A 19,456-nucleotide genomic window follows, 5' to 3' on the forward strand; every position below is an offset into this window, starting at 1 on the left:
AGAGACTGAAATAAGTTGAAGTGGCAGTCTAAATACAAACACTTAAAAGTGTTATATATTGAAATGACAGTTTAAATGTAAGAGCTTAAACTGTCAGTTTAAGTGTGAACACTGATTTAAGATGAAGTTTCAGCTTAAGTGAAAGTGCTGAAAAAGAGTTGAAGATTCAATTGAACTTCAAGCATTAAAACGACTTGTGCAGTCAATGTGTAGAAATTTTAGCTTGCTCTATTTAAACTTGCTCTATTGTAGTGAATTGTTTTACATTATTGGGCACGTGAAAATTTGGACTGTCAAATGAGAGAACTAAGGGATCCTAAAACTGCTGGAGTTCAGCATTTAACAGACTGGGGAAAGCCAGTGAGGGATTTTAGCATTTATACACTGGAAAAAACACTTAAGCTCGGATCTGTGTGTCAGTTTAGTTTCACACGAGAATCTGTGGTGTTTCCTGTGGGATTTTTTTTTTTTTTTTAAATCTGGCGTTCCCCAATTCCCAAAAGCCCACTGAATTCCATTTTTAGAAGCACAGGTAGTTTTATGACAAATACTGAAGCTGTGAAAACACAACTCTGATCGCCATCCAAATGATACCTGTGTTACAGTTCACTAAACAGACAACTCTTTTGAGAGCACTGACAAGGTCGAGTGCAAAACAGGTTAACATCAATGACCAGGTGATTGATTAAAAAGCACAAGGTGAGAGAGACATAAATCACAATGAGAGTGAAAGCCAGCAGCCTGAAGGGAGGGAGCAAAGTAATTAGGTTAAGTATCAATAATCCTTTCAGCTCATTAAAGCACCACAGCTCCAATTCAAACAAACATACAACAAGCCTATTCCATTATACAGGACAATATAACCTACACAAAGCATGAATACTTGGAATGATTCAGTATAACTTGCCCATTGCACTTAAAAGTTTTGCTTCAGAAAGGACTGAATGAAGGGAAAGTTTCATTTTACTGCGCTATAATACCGGTTTGAGCTGGGGGTTTCACATCCCTGTAGTGAGATAATGAAAGTTAACTGTGTGGAAAAACTGTAGCCATTATAGCTGAACCAATAATGTATTTGTCAGCATAACACATTTGATTTGTTATTGGTGAAACATTGTTGGTGAAAGGTTTTATTTATAGCATAAAAAATGGAGCATCCCAGGCAGTTAATTTGTGTGCCTGTGTGAAAGGGGGATAAGAAAACAGGTTATGTGAGAAATATGTCGGTATGCTTGTATATGTTTGTCAGTTTATCTGTGTTTATGTTAAGTAAAGAAAAACTAGCTGGACTGGTGCAGAGTCTACAGCCTGAAGGGAGTGTGAACTTGTCTTGACTGGCTGTATTGTTAACTAAGACAAGATGAGGGCAATACATACACTGGAAATGTATACAGAGTAGGTAGCCAAGTAGTGACAACACAGTATGCCATGGCTTGCGTGTCTGACCCCTTAAGTTAAACAAGGACAAGACCCAACCTCCTGCACTGACTGCACACATGTATGGATGCCGGCTGCAGAACACACACACATTACACATACATGTTTTTGCTCTTCGCTCTCATGATAACAAAAGCCAGCTTGCATTTGAACTACTGGCACCGTAAGGACCTCCAATAAAATCCAAAATAGTGTATTCAATCAAAACCTTTGTGCGCAGATCCCAGACTAAGATATGACAGCTGTAAGCAGCTGTCATATCTTAGGCGGCTTTGCTTTGAATCCATGCAGAGAATAGCTGCCAGCTTTCAGCACAGCATGTTAAATGTAAATGTTATTACTGTTTTGCCTACGTGTAACCCCACAATTACGCTCGTATCTAAGGATAACAAAGGCAGCTTTGAGCTTCCACGCAACAGGCAGGCTGGAAGAAGCATTTTAAACGACTGCAACATGGATTAAATAGAATTCACTGCTAAATTTAGTTATTTAAATGCGTCAGGTAGCATTAATATTGCTGCAATCTGCGCCAGTCGTGCTCAGCCTCTTACCTGTTTGTGGTCCAATCGTATGCAGGCTCAAATGTCTTCTCCTAAATTAACGACAGTTTACATGGGTATTTTCCACAAAGACACGTTGTTGGCCTGGTATACACTCAGCATTACCTGGAAGTGAAACAATAAGAAAAAAGGCGCGTTATCGCTAACTAGAAATAATAATATCGAAGCAAGTACAAAAAAAAAAAAAAAAAAAAAAAAAAAAACGCGTTACCGCCGCGGAGTGAAAGAAAGAAGAAGCGAAGAGTCTGACTGGCAGCTGAAATGTTAGCTGCAACTAAAATTGCTCGGCTGCAACACACAGCAGAATAACAGATTTAAAAAAAATTAGAGGCAGGGCAAAATGGTGAGGGAGGAGTTGGGAGAGAGGGAGTGTGTGTGTGTTTGCTTACGTTTACTAGATAACATCATTAGCACCGGGGGAAATCAAAGTCACGACGAAAAAAGGTAAGCTGCCATAAAGACATCGCAGGTAGGCACGGCTATAGGTACAACTACGTGTGCATTGTTTTACACACGTACAAGGCGGATTAACAGACTTTCCTTCCATTATTACTTACGGTCAGCGCCGCTGAAGGCTGACAGTTACAAAGATATTTCGCCCCTGTGTCAATCTGGTCAGATTAACGATAGCCACAAAAAAAAAAAAAAAAAATTAAATCCAACTATAAGGTTAGTCAAACTGCGTGCTGTCATTTTAAGGATATGATATAAAGGCTAACCCAGTTTAACTGTATTTAAAATATCAGGATAGCGGTTTGGCTAAAAAATTACCGCTTAAGAGTTGGGCTTTTTTGCAAAAGCTAACGTCAACGGTCAAAATTTAAACCTAACGTCCGCCTAAGCGAAAAATTCCAAAACCCGTTCAGAACGCGTTAACAAAGGCGGCGATGTGTTCATGCTTGTCGCGCTTTTAAAGGTTTAAAATGAATAAAACTGCCACAAAAAATCGGTATAGTACTCATTCTTACTCCTTACATTTACATGGCAGCCAAAACATGCAGGTAGAAGAGCGCTCCTCAATTATTCAGCCAGATGGTAGTAAATTGCTGTTATACCAACACTGTACTTCCGGACACCGTATGTTTTTTCATAATAAAGCCAGCTATCACAAGTTTTCCACATTTGTTTGGCTTAACAATCAGTACCACCTTCTGATAAGGTACCATTAATGAAGGGTTTATAAACTGTAATCAGTGGCTCTGTTACTGGTTAATAAATCATTTGCCATTTACTTTATAGATCAGTACACCATTAAATAGAACAAAGTTTGGGTTGCCAGAACTGGAAAATCCTCCCCAATCACTACACTTTTGTCTTTTTAGCTCTTTAATTTATGAGGGATACCCTTCCAATTTGACCACCTACCTTCTGGAAAAGGGCTGCCGGACGTCTGGACTTTAATCCATTTATAAACATTTATCAACATTTATCACTACAGAGTTGATGGATCATTGCAGTACGATTTATTAATTATTTATTAAATGTATATATGTTTATATTTGTTCCAAAATGAGAAACCTATTCGCCTTTACTAATGGCTTATAAACATTTATAATTGCATATTTGATGGCTTGGAGAGGTCTCAAGGGGTCTTCAGTGCTAGCAAAGTGTTGTGCTGGAGGAGGACTTTGCACAAATTGGCAACCCAAAAGTTATTATTAATGGGTTATTACTGATATGTAAAGCATTTGTAAATGAGATATTAACCATTAACAAAACAGTTCATTTGATAAAAAATAATTACAGGAATTGGTAACGGATAGTCTTTAAGCCTATAATATGGCCAATGAATAATTTATCTAAAATCACCTTTTTTGTTAGGTGAAAACAGACAGTATCTACACCACTGCCGAATTTGTTCAAAGTAGTCCAAAACAAGAAATGAAGTTAGAAGAACAGCATGCTTTCCTATCAAGGAGATAAGCTACTTGGGTGTGATCATGGTTTTATATTTGGCTGCTTGTTGGGTTTTCAGGTTTTTGACATTAGTTTCTAATTTTGACAGAGACAAAAAATGTACAACAAATCTGAACATAGGATTCAGGTTTTTCATGCTCCAATCCCAATTTAAACATACACTAAAATTTAGTTGTCATAATATGGTATATAGGACGTGGACAGTGAACTGCATATAAGACGTTCTCATCCCTCAACCATTTCTGGCAATGCAACTGTGTACCGATTAACAAGTAATCCCTCCTTTTCACAATCCAATAACCTCAATAAAATTTTGAGCATTTTCAATAAATTGAATAGTAATTCTTCAAAATTTAGGAGCAGCTGTCAAAGCTGATCCCTCTATTAAATCCCCTGAGGATCAGACTGAAAAATGGTTCAAACCCTATCCAACCAAATTCAAGAATAAGCTGTGATGTCAACCGTCACCTCAGTATCTCCACTCAGGAAGTTGAGATTTACTTAAAAGTACGTCAGCGCACCCTGCTGGTGTTCCCGAGGTTTGCAAGTGCAACACAAAAGCATGCAGTCTTTTGTGCACATGATCAGACAAGAGGACAGACACAGAAAGAAGGTAGCTCTGTATGGCAAGAATATAACAATAGCTGAGTAAATGTAAAAGGATTTTTATATAAAAATTGAGACTTGGGACACATTCAGTAATTTTACATCATTAGCAGTTAATGCAACACATTGAGGTATATATGAAAATTCAATCCTCCTTTTCTGTCACTTAAGAGACATTTAAACACACCGGTACATTTTAAACTGTGCGCATTTCATACAAGAGTACAATCTGTCAACATAAAGATTGTTAATCACAAACAGTAGCATATTTGTTTTTTAAATAGAAACAGGTATTACATTGTTTCTTTTGACAAAGAAAAAATAAACTTCCCCTCATTCCAGGCTACATCACAGATTTCAGATGTGTTTAAAAGCCAGGAGAACAGTCTAGAAGTCTTGTGTGAACACTGAAAGGTATAGGATTGCAAGTAGCTAGAGCAGCCTCTCTTTCTGTCAGGAAACCCATCCATTATCAATTATGAATGTCAGTTGTGGCAAAGAAATACAATCAGTATCAATAAATAAATGTGTCAGTTAAAACAGGTCATGGTGAGAAAAAAATAGTGGAGGGCATATACTAAAAATAACTTGGGTTCACTGACAACAGACAAGGCAGAACTTGGCACACTTAGTATTAAGACCCTACTGTTTGTTCCTGTCACTACCACTGTTCCACATTGTCCATGTAGTCCTCCATGGTGCTATTCTCATCAAGATCCCACCAGTCTGGGAGTAGCACTTCTGACTCCACAATGTCTCCACCGGCCTTCTCCCTCTGCTGCTCCTCATTTACTACAGAGTGGCTGTCAGGCTGATGGGGTGTTTCTGTGGGCTTCAGCTGCCTCCCTTGCTTTGTTGGGAGCCTTCCACGGAGACGCCTCCTCTCCTGCTGCCGCCTCTCTCTGGCCTGCCTGCGCTCCTGCTGCCTCGCCACCTGGAAACGCTGCAGGAAAAGGTCACGGGCATACTCGTACAGCTCTACATCCCATCGATTTAGCTGGCGAATTCTGTGTTGTGTCTCAGGAGGTACGTCAACACCGGAGGCACGTGTGCCGTTGAGCTGCGTGAAGGGTGCAATGAACTCCAAGTTGAAGGTTCGCTCAAATAGGTACTGGGTCTTACGCTGGTACTCCGTCAGCCCAAAGAAGGCCATGCCCCGTAGATTACGTTTAGCGCTCTCCAGAAGTACTGCCCAGCGCTCTTCGTCACTCATGGCAGAGACGTTGTAGCACCCCACCAGGCTGAGGTCGGCCAGCATGCGGGTCTGCCGGTTATTGGCTAGATTGTAGGGGCAGTCCATGAACTCCTGCAGGGCGCAACCTGACCAGTCGTCTCCTGAGTAGCAGCTTGGCAGCTCCGACAGCGTTGGTGAACGTCCATCACACACGTGTAAGGAGGCTTTCCATGTGGCACCACGCTGCACATGACGCCACTCGCTCAGGTAGCGTGATACTGGGTCTCTTAAAATAGTTATATAATAATAGTTCCTACTGGAGAGAAAAAGAGGACATTAGGTCTGCAATAATATAACTGAAATAGACTCAAGATGTCAGTGCAATTTTTTTTTTCTATTTGAAATATTGCTGTAGCTTATGTTTGTTTTCCATTATTGATCAATGTGTTTATTATTCTTCTCAATTATTCAAGTAATTGTGTAGTGTATAAAATGTAATAAAATTTCAAAATACGCATCATAATGTTTGGATAATAGATGTAATTGGACGAGAAGCAGTACGTGGGCTAGGCAGAGAAGTGAGTGTTAAATACAAGAAAATCATTTATATTCATTTTTATCATAATTAACTGGTTCTGATTTGACAAAAATCACTTGTGCAGTAGGTTTAGTAAAGTTTTTCCACTAAATCTAATTTTTGGTAATTTTGTCCCCCCTAAATTTCACAGTACATACTCAAAGATCATATTAAGACTGGATTTCGACCACCTCCTTCCTTCAGTGGCCTCCTCCGAGGCTCAAATTCACAGTTAAGATGAAGACAAAAAGCTAAATCGCATGAACAAATAAATAGCTATAATATCTTCAAACAGGCCAGGTTAAACTGTTCCATTAAATATGTATGTTAATGGCTGTAGCACACATGAAATGCCAACACGTTTTGACCTGTATTACACTTTAGTTTACTTCCTTACATCCCTGCAGTGGATACTTTTGTGCAAAACTGAGGACACAGGCGATCTTCACGCGTGCTGCACTGCTGAATCGCCTGCAGTTATATAATCATTATTATGAGTCATGTTTAATGACTGTAGGTACCCCTCCATCTTCACCAACCTGGGCAAGTTCTTGGGAGCCTCTCGTGAGTCCATGCGTGACGGGACGCAGCGGGTCAGCTCGGTCCAGTCCGCATGCAGCCCGCAGCTCCAGCCGGTGGAGAAACGGGAAAAGAGCCAGGTTTCCTTTTTACCTGGCCGGTAACAGGTACACTTCTTCTGACCTGCGTGGCACTCGCACGGCCTCTCCAGCTGAATATTCCGCACCAGGTGTCGACCAAACGTCGTGCCACCTGTTTTTTGAATGTGCAGGAAGACTATAACGTCATCCCCTTTGATGTTGAAGTCTACAACACGATTTAAATCGGCTTTGGTGAAGTTGAACCGAGGGACAAAGCGGACCAGAGCGCCGTCTTCTGCAATGTACGGATCCTTTTGGAGCCCGTCTTGGGCTTCACTGCCACTGCCCCGGGAACCAGTTGCACTGCCGACCTTCAACCAGGATCCCAGGTGGTGCAGCATCTGGCACTCGGACCTGCTCGGGCACACGTACTGGACCATTATGACGCCAAAGAGCAACGCCATGAGCAGGACGATCAGGAGCCGGTGGTGGCTGCTGCTGCTGGATTTCTCATCCATCTTCCCGCGACGGACAGAAAAACATCACTCAGGCAGTCCAGACCCCTGCCACGCCTGGGGAACCTCGGGGAGTAGTGTTTATATGGCCGCCAAATAATACGAAAACAATAACAATGCCGCTGCTAGCCCGCTAACCTTAGCTAGCCAGACTAGCACACAAAAACGGACGGCAAGTTTTGCTTTATTATTAGTAGCAAAGCGTAGAGGTTTCATCTGAAATAACAGACTCGTTTTACCAGTAGTATCAGGTAGATAATTTCTGCAGCACGGGATCCGTGTCTCCAACACCCTGCGATTCTTGATCTTTCTTCCCAGCAGCCTCTGCGCTGATTGTGGGACCTAAGTTACGTCACCGTGTAACGTCCTTCCGACCCAGAGCCATGGAGGCGCAAAGTTAACCCAACAACCGACTGGGGCTTTGTCACCGTTTGTGTTCCCGTTAATGGTCGATAAACAATCTAAAACATATATGAGGTGTAGGCTTTCGTCATGTTTACTGTTAGTGTAAATTTAGCATGTAAATGGAACTATATCCATCGCCGAAATAGCTCAGTTGGGAGAGCGTTAGACTGAAGATCTAAAGGTCCCTGGTTCGATCCCGGGTTTCGGCATTTTAATACCGCGCACAAATTCGGCGTTATCCTCTGAGACTCCGTCCTAATGGCGGCTTTAAAGCAAAGATAAACATTTCACATCTTTTAAAAACATTAACTAATTGATGGCATTTCAAACGAAATCTCCGGTTAGTGGCTGCGGCTTGGGGACTCGGAGATCACGTCCTCGGTATTGTGGGTTGTCGGATAATTTACAGATTCACTTTTACTAGTAACAGAGTACTTCTACAATGTGCTATTGCATATACCACGTTATTAGAAAAACTGCAAAATCAAAACACACACGAGTACATTAAGGGTTGTCTAAAACTATACTTATCTAGGTGTATTTTTTACAGCTGGTAACACATGTTTCTCCCTATAGAGTTCACTTTTTCAAAACTCCATGGCCTGTGCTACCTTACTGTATGTATCACAGAAATTAATTAGAAATTCTTCAATATGCTTAAGTAGGCTTTACTGGTATATTTCCATTTTTGCATAGAGTAATTCCAAATACACAAAACGAAACTAAAATAATTCCAATAATGCCTTACAAAACAATACATATTCACCGTACGTAGTAGTATAGGATAGCTACAGATACAGATAAACAACACTACTCTGTCTTCTCCATTTGGCCACAAGTTCTCATCCACATCACACCTTATGTCCTCTCTTCAGTGCACTAGAATCTTTTTTGCTGCCTGATTCATCTTTGGCAATCCTCTCCAAATATGTCCAGACATCCAGGATTCATTGTGTCCATAGAGGGACACCTGGTCATAGACTTTCCACTTCCACGAGGAGAAGGATTCCTTTACGGGGCTGAAGAATGGAGAGTTAGGTGGGAGGCAAAATGACATCGTCCTGGGATGGGATGTAAATCACTCTGTGACTTGGAGAGAACAGTGAAACAACAAATCGTCCCATTTACAAAGCCTTCTGAATTCAGCCTCACCTGGCTCCTTTCCTCGCCTGGCTCAAGTCTTTCATAGAGGTCATCAAGGAATAAAAATAGGCACTCAATGCTGGAAAACTTGGCTCTCAACAAGTATCCCATTGAATGCTCGTCAGCTTGAGGGGGACCTATGTTCATGATTTTCATAACTGTCCCACTTTGTGTGATTTTTGTGAACAGATTGAGAGACTGGGGCCGTGGTTCTTGGCAGTAGTAAACTGTACATTATAAGTGGTTACACTCTCTATTCATTGTAATAAAGAATGTCAAATAAACAGCTTTATATTTTCTAATATGAAATAATAACAATAAATAGCTGCCATTTGTTACTCCAAATAGCCTACACCCACGGACAGATTATGAGACGAAAACAGAAATGTAAGAGGCCTCCCACAACTGTTATATGAGAATGTGTTGTGTGTGTGTGGTCATTTTGAACAACTTTATGGTCGTTGTTCCTCTCTTTGTGTTCGTTTTGTGTCTCGTTTGACATTTTAGTAATTTGACCGACTTTCCAAAATGAAATTTTAACTGTCACTTCATACAGAGGCCTTGGTCAGTAATCCCACTCTCATACCAATAAGCCATAAGCCTCTGACCCAACTCCTGAATTTACGTTTTTTTCAGCTCCTCTCAGTTGCACTTTTTGCGTTGTCTACTTCATTGAGTGGTGGTTCTGCGCTGTGACATCACAAAAACTGAGGACATCTTCACGTAATTTGAGCTGATTTTAGAAAAATAAGCGTCACAGCTTCACAGAGCACCTTTGGTTTATCAGTTAGATGGGTGGTGGTGGTGGTGGGGGGGTTGAAACCAGTTTCTTTCCTACAGAGAATAATTTCACCACGGCCAAACACTCCTCTCTACCACACTGTGGGGCACTTTAACAGACAGTTCCAAAAAAAAAAAAAATGCAGGTTCCTGTGTTAGAGTTTCGTCTGCTGATTGGCGTCCTTGATCATACCCTTCATCAGTGACGTCATCCACGGATCAATCCGTCTGCAGGGCGATTAAATCCTCTCGAGCTGATGAAGAGGGGCCAGCTGCTGAACACAGACGTAAGGTCGCCGAGACACGTCACTGATGGAGGAATCTGTAGTCCTAACGATCGTCTGTGTGAACAGATGTATCACTCCGCTCAACAATCAGCCGACCACTCAGGCGACAAAAGAGAGAGCTTTCCTCCTAAATTCTGCCACCTAAAAGCTTTCAGGATATAATAGTTAGATATGACAACTGGATCTGCCTTTTGTGAAGATTGATGGTTTTGTATCGAATTTGCCTATGGATCCGGGATTAGAATATTAAGAAATAATTGTGGTATCAAACTCCTCCAAAGTTTTTTTCTTTTTTTTTAGTAACATATCTCAAAAACTTGTTGACAGTTTTTTTTTTTTAATTGATAGCTGACAGCCACGAACACATCTGTTTGTTTGTTTATTTAATTTGTTTTTGATGCAGTTCTGATCCAGTATATTACATTTTGACTCATAACTCCATTGAGGTGTTTAAAGGTTAATCTGTAGTCTTATGTTTTTTCATTCCCAGGTGCTCTCTATTTACATGTGTTGTTATTGAATAAAATAATTACTACAGCCCCTTTATGACCTGTGTCATGTTCTGTTTACACTCAGTAGCCAGAAAAATTGAAACTAGTACCATACTATACTGTACTGTGCTATGCTGTATGTAACACCCGTCACATATCATGCCAGTGATGCAAAATGGACATCAGTGTTAATGTAGATCAATGGATCATGCAAGTTCCCAAGGTTGAAATTCAAATGACTTCCACAGGGTCAGTGAACCACGTTGATATCACAATATTCTGGCTAAATATAATATTATTCTATATATCATGTTATGTTGTTATATTCTTGTATTCAGATGTTACCTGGAGGGGCCATGAATTGAAATTGGTTCAAACACCCACCATGCTCTCCCACATCTTTACCGGTCTTTTAAGTAAGTGAAAGTAGCAGTGTCACAGTTTAAAAATACTCTATTACAAGTAAAACTCCCGCATTCAGCACAAATGTGTTAGTACCAATATATATATATACCAATATACATATATAAAGTACCGAAATAAAAGTAGCCTATAACTTATTATTTGTACAATGACGACGATAATGATGACGATTCTTCGTCTTTCTTTCTAGTTCCCGGAGATAGCGACAGAGTGAGACGTCTGTGTCCACTCCTCCTCCGTTGTGTAACGGCTGGAATGTGGAGCGACGAGTCGGTCCCCGCCCTTAATTCTTTAAATACCGACCACCGCGGTGAACCTTTAAATGGGACATAAACGGGGATGCGCTGAAACAGCCCGACATATTTTTCGCAACGGGAACACGTTCACCGTTTAGTTTTGCTTGACGTCCAATATGGAGCTGGCCCGGCGGCTGTTGCTGGCCCACTGTGCGGCTCACGCCCTGTCGGTCGCGGCGGGCCTGCTGGTGGTCGTCCCCATGGCTCTCAACGGTTCCGCCTTCAAAGGCCGCTGCGCACTGTTCTCAACCGGCTACTGGAGGACCGGGGACCGCGCCGAGCTGACGCGGGAGCCGGGAGACGTCTCCCGCCTGGTGGTGCAGCAGTGGGGCCCGCCGGCAGCCTGCCAGTTCGCCACCTTCGTCGGCATTTTCACGGTGCTGTACGGTGCGGCGCAGGGCTGGAGGTGCCTCTTTTATCTGCACGGACGACATGACGAGTGAGTCCACTGACACCACGTAAACAGCGTATACACAGTAGCGGAAAGCGACCAAGTACATATACTCAAGTACTATACTTTCATGTTACATTTTAAGTTACTTTATACTTCTATTCCACTAAGCTACACTACTGAAGGAAATACTGTACATTTTACCACGCTACATAACATTTATTAACTGGTTTTCCTTTCATATTAATATTTTACATATAAAAACTTAATAAGTGTATAAATAATAACACATTATTAAAGATTAAAGCAGGATTTTTGGCTTGTGTCTAGTTGAGGCCCTTTGTCACAACTTTAAGACAAGCAGCTCCACCAAAAAGTGAATTCTCATCAGGTGGTTTCCTTTTGAGGGGCCTGACCCCTAAATCCAGCTTAAACTACTGTATAGGTAAAGAAATTAAAATTCCACCTAGGCCAACTACACCTGTAAAATGCTCTTTTTGCATTTAGGCATTAGGATTAACAATCTAATAATGTCATATCTAATAATATATATAAGTCACACGTGCCCTTTCTCTGCAGAGCCAATACTTTAACGTTTGATAGTTTAACTACATTTTGCTGATAATACTTTTTTACTTTAACAAGTAGGACTTTGAAACCAGAACCTTCACTTGTAATGAAGTAATTTATCATTAATGTATTAGTACTTTTACTTAAGTAAAGGATCTGACTGCTTCTTCCATCACTGATATACAAACAGTTATTATAGTGGTAACACTAGACAATTATGCCTACTGATAATTATTTTACTGACCTAATTATACTACTGCAGCAGAGGTATTTGCAGTAACGCTTGAAAGAATATAGTAGTATTATCAAACCAGTTGCTGCAGGAGTAGTAGTAATGTAATGGTAGTAGCAGAGGTATAAAGTACTATGTGCTTTAGAGCCTGGATATAACTTTGTATTTCTATACTGCTCTTGTCTGCAAGTCCATAGCTAGGTCTAAATATATTTTGCACCCAATGAATACATTTACATACATGCAGAAATAGAATATAACTCTCTGTAGACATGCTTAAAGTAGTCTAAAACATGTTGCAGACAAAGCTGAAAATATGAACTATAGCTACATCGCAGCTTTAGTGGGGAGTACAGTGTTTTGTCTATGAAATGAAAATTAAGTGTGATAAAGTGCACATTAATATTTCTCAGAGTCCTAGGTGATGTCCTCAGATGCTGTGTTTTACCCAACTAACAGCCCAAAACCCAGTTATATTTAGTTAACTATGATATATGACAAAGAAAATCAGCAAATCCACACATCTCAGAAGCAGGAACCAGATAATTTTGTGGAATTTTTTGCTATCTTTTAAAGTTGTTTTTTAAGAAAAAAATACCCATAGTCAGATGAAACAAGGCATCTGAAGACACAAGCTGGGATTTAATTGCATTTGATAATCAAAATGATTTGTCAGTGGAGCTCTAATACCCACTAAAGCTGTGATGCAGAAAAGGCTATAATTCAAATTGTTTTTAAAGATGTCACCTTGGAATTTGGCTTCTTTCTGAGGGGCATTTTTCACTATTTTCTAACATTTTATAGACCAAAAAAAAAATCATTAATGGCTCAAATAGAAAAATTGTGCACAGTATGTCTAATGTCTGTATTTTGTGTTTCTACTCAGCACCCTGTTTTCGTCCTTCCTGACGGTGCTGCTGAGTGTGTGTGTGCTCTTTCTGTCTGGAGGGGCCAGTGTCATCTTGTCTCTGGGTCTGGTCTCGTGGTGTGATACCGTGACTGATGACAACACACGGCCATACAGGTAAGTACTCTGGTACTAAACCTCTTTGATGCTGTCCTGGTGGATCATCATACTATATGTTGTAGCAGTGATATGGTGACAAGTTGGTCAAAGCCCCCCTTTTAAAACTGGGCCTATATAAAAGGCTATATAGATATATTGTGTATAGTTATACGAGATATACAAATTAAGAAATCATTTCCTTACCTGCCTCTTGAGTTGAAAGTCATTTATCTGTTCGTCTGCCCAGATCCAAAACAGTTAAGCACGATGGATGCTTTATATTGAATTTTCTGCCAGTATCTAACAACTAAATGGTCATTTAAGTTGACACTGGTATTGATACAGATGCATGTAGAGATATGTTTAATTTCTTTGCAGTAAAAACATATGTCTTGTTTCTTACAGTGGTGTTAACAAGTTATTGTAAACATGACACAAAAATGCACACAAATCTACCTGTAATTAAGAAATAAATCTTCTAGGGCTGCAAATAACAATTACTTTTATTATTTATTAATTTTTCGATTATTTTCTCCATTAATCGATTAGTTGTTCAGTGACTGATATGTCAGAAAACTGTGAAAAATATCTTTCCAATTTCCCAAAATTCCAAAGTGACGTTTTTAAATGTCCAGTTTTGTCCGATAATCCAAAACCCAAACATATAGAGTTTACTGTCATAGAGGACTAAGGAAATCAGAAAATATTCACATTTGAAAAGCTAAAACCAGAGAATTTTTACTTATTGTCTTTAAAAAATGACTCAAAATGATAATGCATTATTGAAATAGTTGCCATTGTTTTGTGTCGATCAACTAATCAATTAAACGTTCAGTGCAAAAAAAAATGTTTCTTCTTTTTCTAAAATCAATTATTGTCCAATAACAATAAGGTAAAAATGATAGCTTATGTATTAATGTAATATTTGTTACCATACTGTAAGTGTGGTTGGAAATCCTTCCTCATGCCCTCATGTTTGTTTGTGTTTAGCTGTGCAGAGTCCCAGTCTGTTCCACTTTACCTGGATGTGGACACCTCCTCCTTCTACACAGAACTCAGTCTGGCACAGGTAGGAGTACTTACAATTGCACACACACACAACTTTGTGCACAATAGAAACCCAAGGTCACACGCACTTTGGAACCTAGCCTATACTCCAGTAGCCTCAACCAGACAATGTATTTGTGAGGTTTTCTTTTATATGTAGTTCTAAAATGCTGAGACATGATGCTGGGATTTTCTGTCTATATTTCATGTTTTATTTTGTTAGCATTCAATAGGTCATTAGGTCTTCTGCCTTCACTATGCGTGTAGGTACACAGCTAATGCTATGTAAGTTAGACACACTTCCAGTATAGGCTGAAGACAGGATTTGGACTTTAATTTTTTTTACCTGAAGAGAATGTGAAATTGTAAAAACAAAACAAATTGAATAAAACAAATTCAATGATGGTGGTTACAAATCAGAAAAAGATGTGATACAATAAATGAGATGATGATGATCAGATTAACATGTCGATAGGATATGAACCAAAGTTGAACCGGGAGATTATTAAACTGAAGCGAGGTGATCAGTCAATCATTTCTCTAGCGAAGATCACCACTCTGTTTGTCCCACTCACTGTCATACAGTGGCGTTACAGAGTGATGTGTCTATTCACTCACAAACTATCTTTGTCTGAATACAAACACTGGCTGCAGAGAGCACGTTAACCAGAGAACAGACAAACTTCATTTTTTCACGGAATCAACGTTAATTAGCTACTGCTGATCTGATCTGCTGCCTGTGATGTTTGTCATTTTAACCGGTGACAGCAACGGTTGACTAAAAATGAGAAGCTGCTACCGTGGTTTCCATTGTTTTTTGTTAATAAAGAAGTGAGGATGGATAAAGGTTAGTGTCAGAGCTAACTATTTTGTTGACTGGCAGTTAGATACTGATATTAATTGCAGTTTTCCCAGTATTTTTCTGTTTTTGTTTGTTTTTATGCGTTCTACTCCAAACACACACACTAGCCTGATAATCAGAGTGAATTCCCATTTTGTTTCAAGACATCATTTAGTCTGACATTGTTTTGTTTTTTGAGAGATTTTGTTTTTTGTTTTACCCTTTGCCAGTCAGTAGTCTCACAAATGTAATTTTCAGTGGATGCAGAGGCTGTTTTATCTGTTGCCAGGGGAGCTTAACGTACAATTTTTCATGTCAGTCAAAGAAATATGCCATAACAAGAGTTATTATTTCTGTAACTTGACCTACAACAGGTAGTACAGATGTGCTGATCACATCCATTCCACACTGAGTTTTGCGACATTTTTTCTGTTGCTTTTTTCCATGGATGTAACTATCTTTCTGGCTCTTGCAAAGAAATATTACATCCCCATTCTTAATCTCTCCTATAAAAATGATTTGCCCTTTTTTAAATTTTCCAAACTGCAATCAATGAGCACAACACCAGACTTATCTGGATCGCTGAAAAACCTGGCATACTACAGACACACACACACCAGCATTTATAGCCTTTACATAGTGTGCATATACAGTAGCTCTTCAGTTTATTTTGAAGTTTTCTTCGTGTCAGTCAACTGTAAGATTGACTCGGTCACATCTTGTGTCCTCAGGCGGCTCTGTGGTGTGTGACGGCTCTGTGGCTGGCTCAGTCCATCCTGGCTTTCCTGCGGCTCTACCACTCCCACAGCCAGCACATAAGCGGGCCTTGTCTTCCCCGAGAGAAGGAGCTGCTGCTGGGACACACTCCATCTGACAGCAGCTCCCCCTTACCTCCACATCCCCCAGCAACACCCACCATCTTACTCTAACTGAGAGTGGTAGAGCCGCTCTAGAGTTCTTAGTATTGCATGTAGAATATGAATGTTTCAAGTGTGGTTTAGGACATAATATTAAAAGTATCTTTATATTTTGATATAATTCTGCATCTTATATACGAGAGCCTGATAGTATATATATCAGCCAGTAGGTAACAAGAAATTGAATATGCAAATGCCAAAGATATGTTTGAGTTGGTTTGTCCTCCGGAGAGCACTGACAAGTTTGTATTTCAACTGTGAAAAAGGTCAAAATACTTTGACAACCAAATTTAAGGGATCCTTAAGATAAAAGTTTTTTTCATGGTGTATGTTTATGGCAAATTATGAATCTGTGGTCAGCTGATTTTCAAAGATCTGGAGTATTGATATAGGTATCGGCCTCAAAATCCAGAATCAAACAGGCTATATTATATAATGATATGATGTTTGAGCAGGGCCAACATCACTTATATTACATTACACTGCCTCAGTCAAGCACCCATCACCTCAAAGTGACAACACAACTTAGCACCAGTTTGTGCCTCTTGTGAATTTATTACATTTGAGTCACAGAATTAAGCATCTGTTTTTCTGACAAATACCAAGTGTTTTTTTACTCAAAACTCAAAAACTAATTTCTAGAATCTTTATAGACTCTTCTAACCATTTGGATTAAAAATATTCTGTCCCCCTGCACGGTAAAAATTTTAGGTAGATTCCCAATTTGTGACTCCTGGATTTCCTATCCATGTAGCTGGAAAGTATGCCATGTTCACTTCATATCGTCTAGAACATAATTACGAGCAACCAAATGGGAAAAAAGTTAATTTTAGCCTCCAAGTTGTAATTCTCAGTCGGAGAGATAGTGAAAAATTCAGACGTTAATGATAACTTGGTGAAAAGAACTACAGCGTCAACAGACTGTTGGTAAAAAGACTCCATTGCATGCAATCGCAAACATTAACTGAAAGCAGCATTACATATCTCCTTGCTTGTTTTGTAGTCGTAATAGTAACATAATCACAGACAGATATATCTGAGAATAAAATATAATAATCAAGGACATGTCATTTCCAGCAACTGGTGAAAAACTGGTTAAACATATTTTCTAACATATTTTCTGAACCTTTTTGTTTTTAATATACGTGGTTAGAAGAGTTTTATAGGAGTCTGGAAATGCCTTCAGAGCAACAGTAAGTGTTGTTAAACGAACTTCTTGGGTTTTTCAAATCTGTGTGGGATTTTTTTTTTTTTTTTTTTTTTTTAATAAATAAAACAAAGCTAAGGCTTACTTCCTTGACTCAAATGTAATGGTAACACATGATGCACAAACTGACTGGCTATTCTCAACTCTTTTTTGGGTCAAAAGGGATTATACAGAAGAAGAAAAATGCAAGAAATACACATTGGGATAGTTGAAATAGATGTATTCAGTGATCTAATAACCACAGTGTTATTTTGAAGCTATTGCTTATCTTTGCCATTTGACTGTGACTTTGTGAATTAATGCATTACAGTTTATTCATGTCAGTGATGACACCACAAGCAGCCACGTGGTGTTTATCTGTTTTCAATAATTTAATTTGCATGATTGTTTACAGTTCTGCTAGAGTATAATGTTTTGCCAAGGTCTGTCCTCATCAGGGAGAATACATTTTTGTTGACTTGTTCTGAGTGTAATATTCAGATGTAGCACTGAGGCGCTTTTATTGTGAAGCATGTGGTGAGAGTGTGACTGAGCCACTGTGTACCTGAAACAGGCTCACTGTGTGAGCATGACCTGAATGTTCTGTTGTGTAACAGAAAAATCTCTGCTGACCCTCTCTCTTCTTGTGACGATTTTTAATATGATGCTGTTAGTGTGGACACAGCCGCTCTCTGGGCATTGATGAAGCAGTCCAAATCTTCTCGAATGATCCGTGTAAAGGATAATTAGGAGGAAAACTTTCAAGGATCTGTGATAGGTTCCTATTGAAAGAGAGATTTGTGTGGAGCCCAAAAGGGTCAGCGAAGAGGACAGAAGTTACTAACTTTAATGAGTTTTTATAATCAAATGATTCTAAGTTGTTTTTAAACTTGTTTCTCTTTGATCCGTGTGGTTGTAATGATACACAGAAAGCGGAGAAGGAAATCTGAAGTAAAGAGATCAGACAGCATTGTCCCATTAAATTAATTGTAACATATGAAATGTTTTTGTATTATATCTGACAATGGTCTTGCTTTTTACTTCTTATACCTGTTTGTGCTTATTCTTATTCATGGTTATGCATTTGTCTTGTTTGTTGAATACAAAGTTTCCCATTATGAAAGCTTGTTGTCTTAATTCAGTAATCAAAAAATTATATCCATACACATCAATACTGACTAATTGACTTTTAAAGTATGGCTGCTATGGTGGATTGAATTAGTAATGATTAATCTACTGATGATTTCCTTGATTAATGGTTTGGTTATAAAATGTAAAAAAAAATGCGTCCAAGGTAACATTACGATTATTCTTTATTATCGATTAAGTTGTTGATTCTTGTTATTTGATTGATTATTCATTTCAATCAAATGTCAATAAAATGTTAGTATATAGTGAAAACCTCCAATAACAGTTCCCAAAGCCAAATGTGACATTCTCAAATCAATTGTTTGGACCAAATAACAGTCGGTCGATATTGAGTTTGTAATGTTATAAAACAGAGAAAAGCGGCAAATTCCCACATTTGCAAAGCTTGAACCAGTAAAGGTTTGTTTTGTTGAAAAATGATCTAAACAATTGATCAAATATTAAACCTGTTGCAGATTAATTTTCTGTCAATTGGGTAATAATTTAAGCCCTAGTTGAGAATTTCATTACATGACAAACAGGCTGTTGCATACTTTATTTGTCTTGCCTTCTAAAAAAGGAACATGACTAGAACATAAAAATAACAACATAAACAGATTACATAAAGTTTTACTGTATGTTGATGCTTACTTTCCTAATACTCACATAAAAAATATACATCATTCGCTCTATAAAATGTCATCCAATCATGATAAATCACTTTCGCAAGTTCACACAGTCCAAGGTAACATCTTCAAATGTCTTTCCTCATCTGACCAATAGTCCAAAACCAGTGGCGGAAAAAGTATTCAGATGCTTTACTTAAGTTAAAGTAGCAATACATTAATGTTAAATTACTCCATTACAAGTAAAAGTCCTGCATTCACAATCCTACGTGAATAAATGTAAAAAAGTATTATCAGCAAAA

The 19,456-nt window shown here is 39.0% G+C and overlaps 3 protein-coding genes and 1 non-coding gene across 7 annotated transcripts in view; 2 read left to right on the plus strand and 2 right to left on the minus strand.

Moving 5' to 3' along the window:
- mbnl3 (muscleblind-like splicing regulator 3) overlaps positions 1-3,029 on the minus strand; it is a 29,636-nt gene extending 26,607 nt beyond the window's left edge. For 2 of the 3 annotated variants that reach the window (XM_040119313.1, XM_040119312.1), the window contains exons 1-2: positions 2,209-2,279; positions 1,989-2,102 (exon numbers count right to left, since the gene is read on the minus strand). The gene's annotated coding sequence lies outside the window, so the exon portion shown is untranslated. Of the gene's footprint in view, positions 1-1,988; positions 2,103-2,208; positions 2,280-2,972 lie in introns of those variants that run through there. The other variant, XM_040119315.1, reaches the window with a different exon arrangement.
- Positions 3,030-4,563: 1,534 nt separating this feature from the next.
- On the minus strand, positions 4,564-7,809 carry hs6st2 (heparan sulfate 6-O-sulfotransferase 2). Of its 2 annotated transcripts, XM_040120740.1 has the most exons (3): positions 7,625-7,809; positions 6,811-7,451; positions 4,564-6,010 (listed from the first exon to the last, which is right to left on the minus strand). In XM_040120740.1, the coding sequence occupies exons 2-3, from the start codon at positions 7,386-7,388 to the stop codon at positions 5,182-5,184; spliced, it is 1,407 nt and encodes a 468-aa protein (XP_039976674.1). In that variant the 5' UTR covers positions 7,389-7,451; positions 7,625-7,809; the 3' UTR covers positions 4,564-5,181. The 2 variants fall into 2 exon arrangements, with proteins under 2 accessions (XP_039976674.1, XP_039976675.1); XM_040120741.1 differs by having other exon boundaries at positions 4,564-6,007; positions 6,811-7,809.
- Positions 7,810-7,926: 117 nt separating this feature from the next.
- trnaf-gaa lies at positions 7,927-7,999 on the plus strand. Its single transcript has one exon. It is a non-coding gene; the product is annotated as a tRNA-Phe (tRNA).
- A 3,085-nt stretch (positions 8,000-11,084) lies between these two features.
- On the plus strand, positions 11,085-16,363 carry zgc:153018 (uncharacterized protein LOC767701 homolog). The gene is made up of 4 exons (XM_040119047.1): positions 11,085-11,649; positions 13,290-13,427; positions 14,400-14,478; positions 16,029-16,363. Exons 1-4 carry the CDS (start codon positions 11,327-11,329, stop codon positions 16,224-16,226), a joined length of 738 nt encoding a protein of 245 aa, XP_039974981.1. The 5' UTR covers positions 11,085-11,326; the 3' UTR covers positions 16,227-16,363.
- Positions 16,364-19,456: the final 3,093 nt, after the last annotated feature.

The sequence above is a fragment of the Xiphias gladius genome, chromosome 23, assembly GCF_016859285.1.
Source record: "Xiphias gladius isolate SHS-SW01 ecotype Sanya breed wild chromosome 23, ASM1685928v1, whole genome shotgun sequence".
Classification (NCBI taxonomy): domain Eukaryota; kingdom Metazoa; phylum Chordata; class Actinopteri; order Istiophoriformes; family Xiphiidae; genus Xiphias; species Xiphias gladius.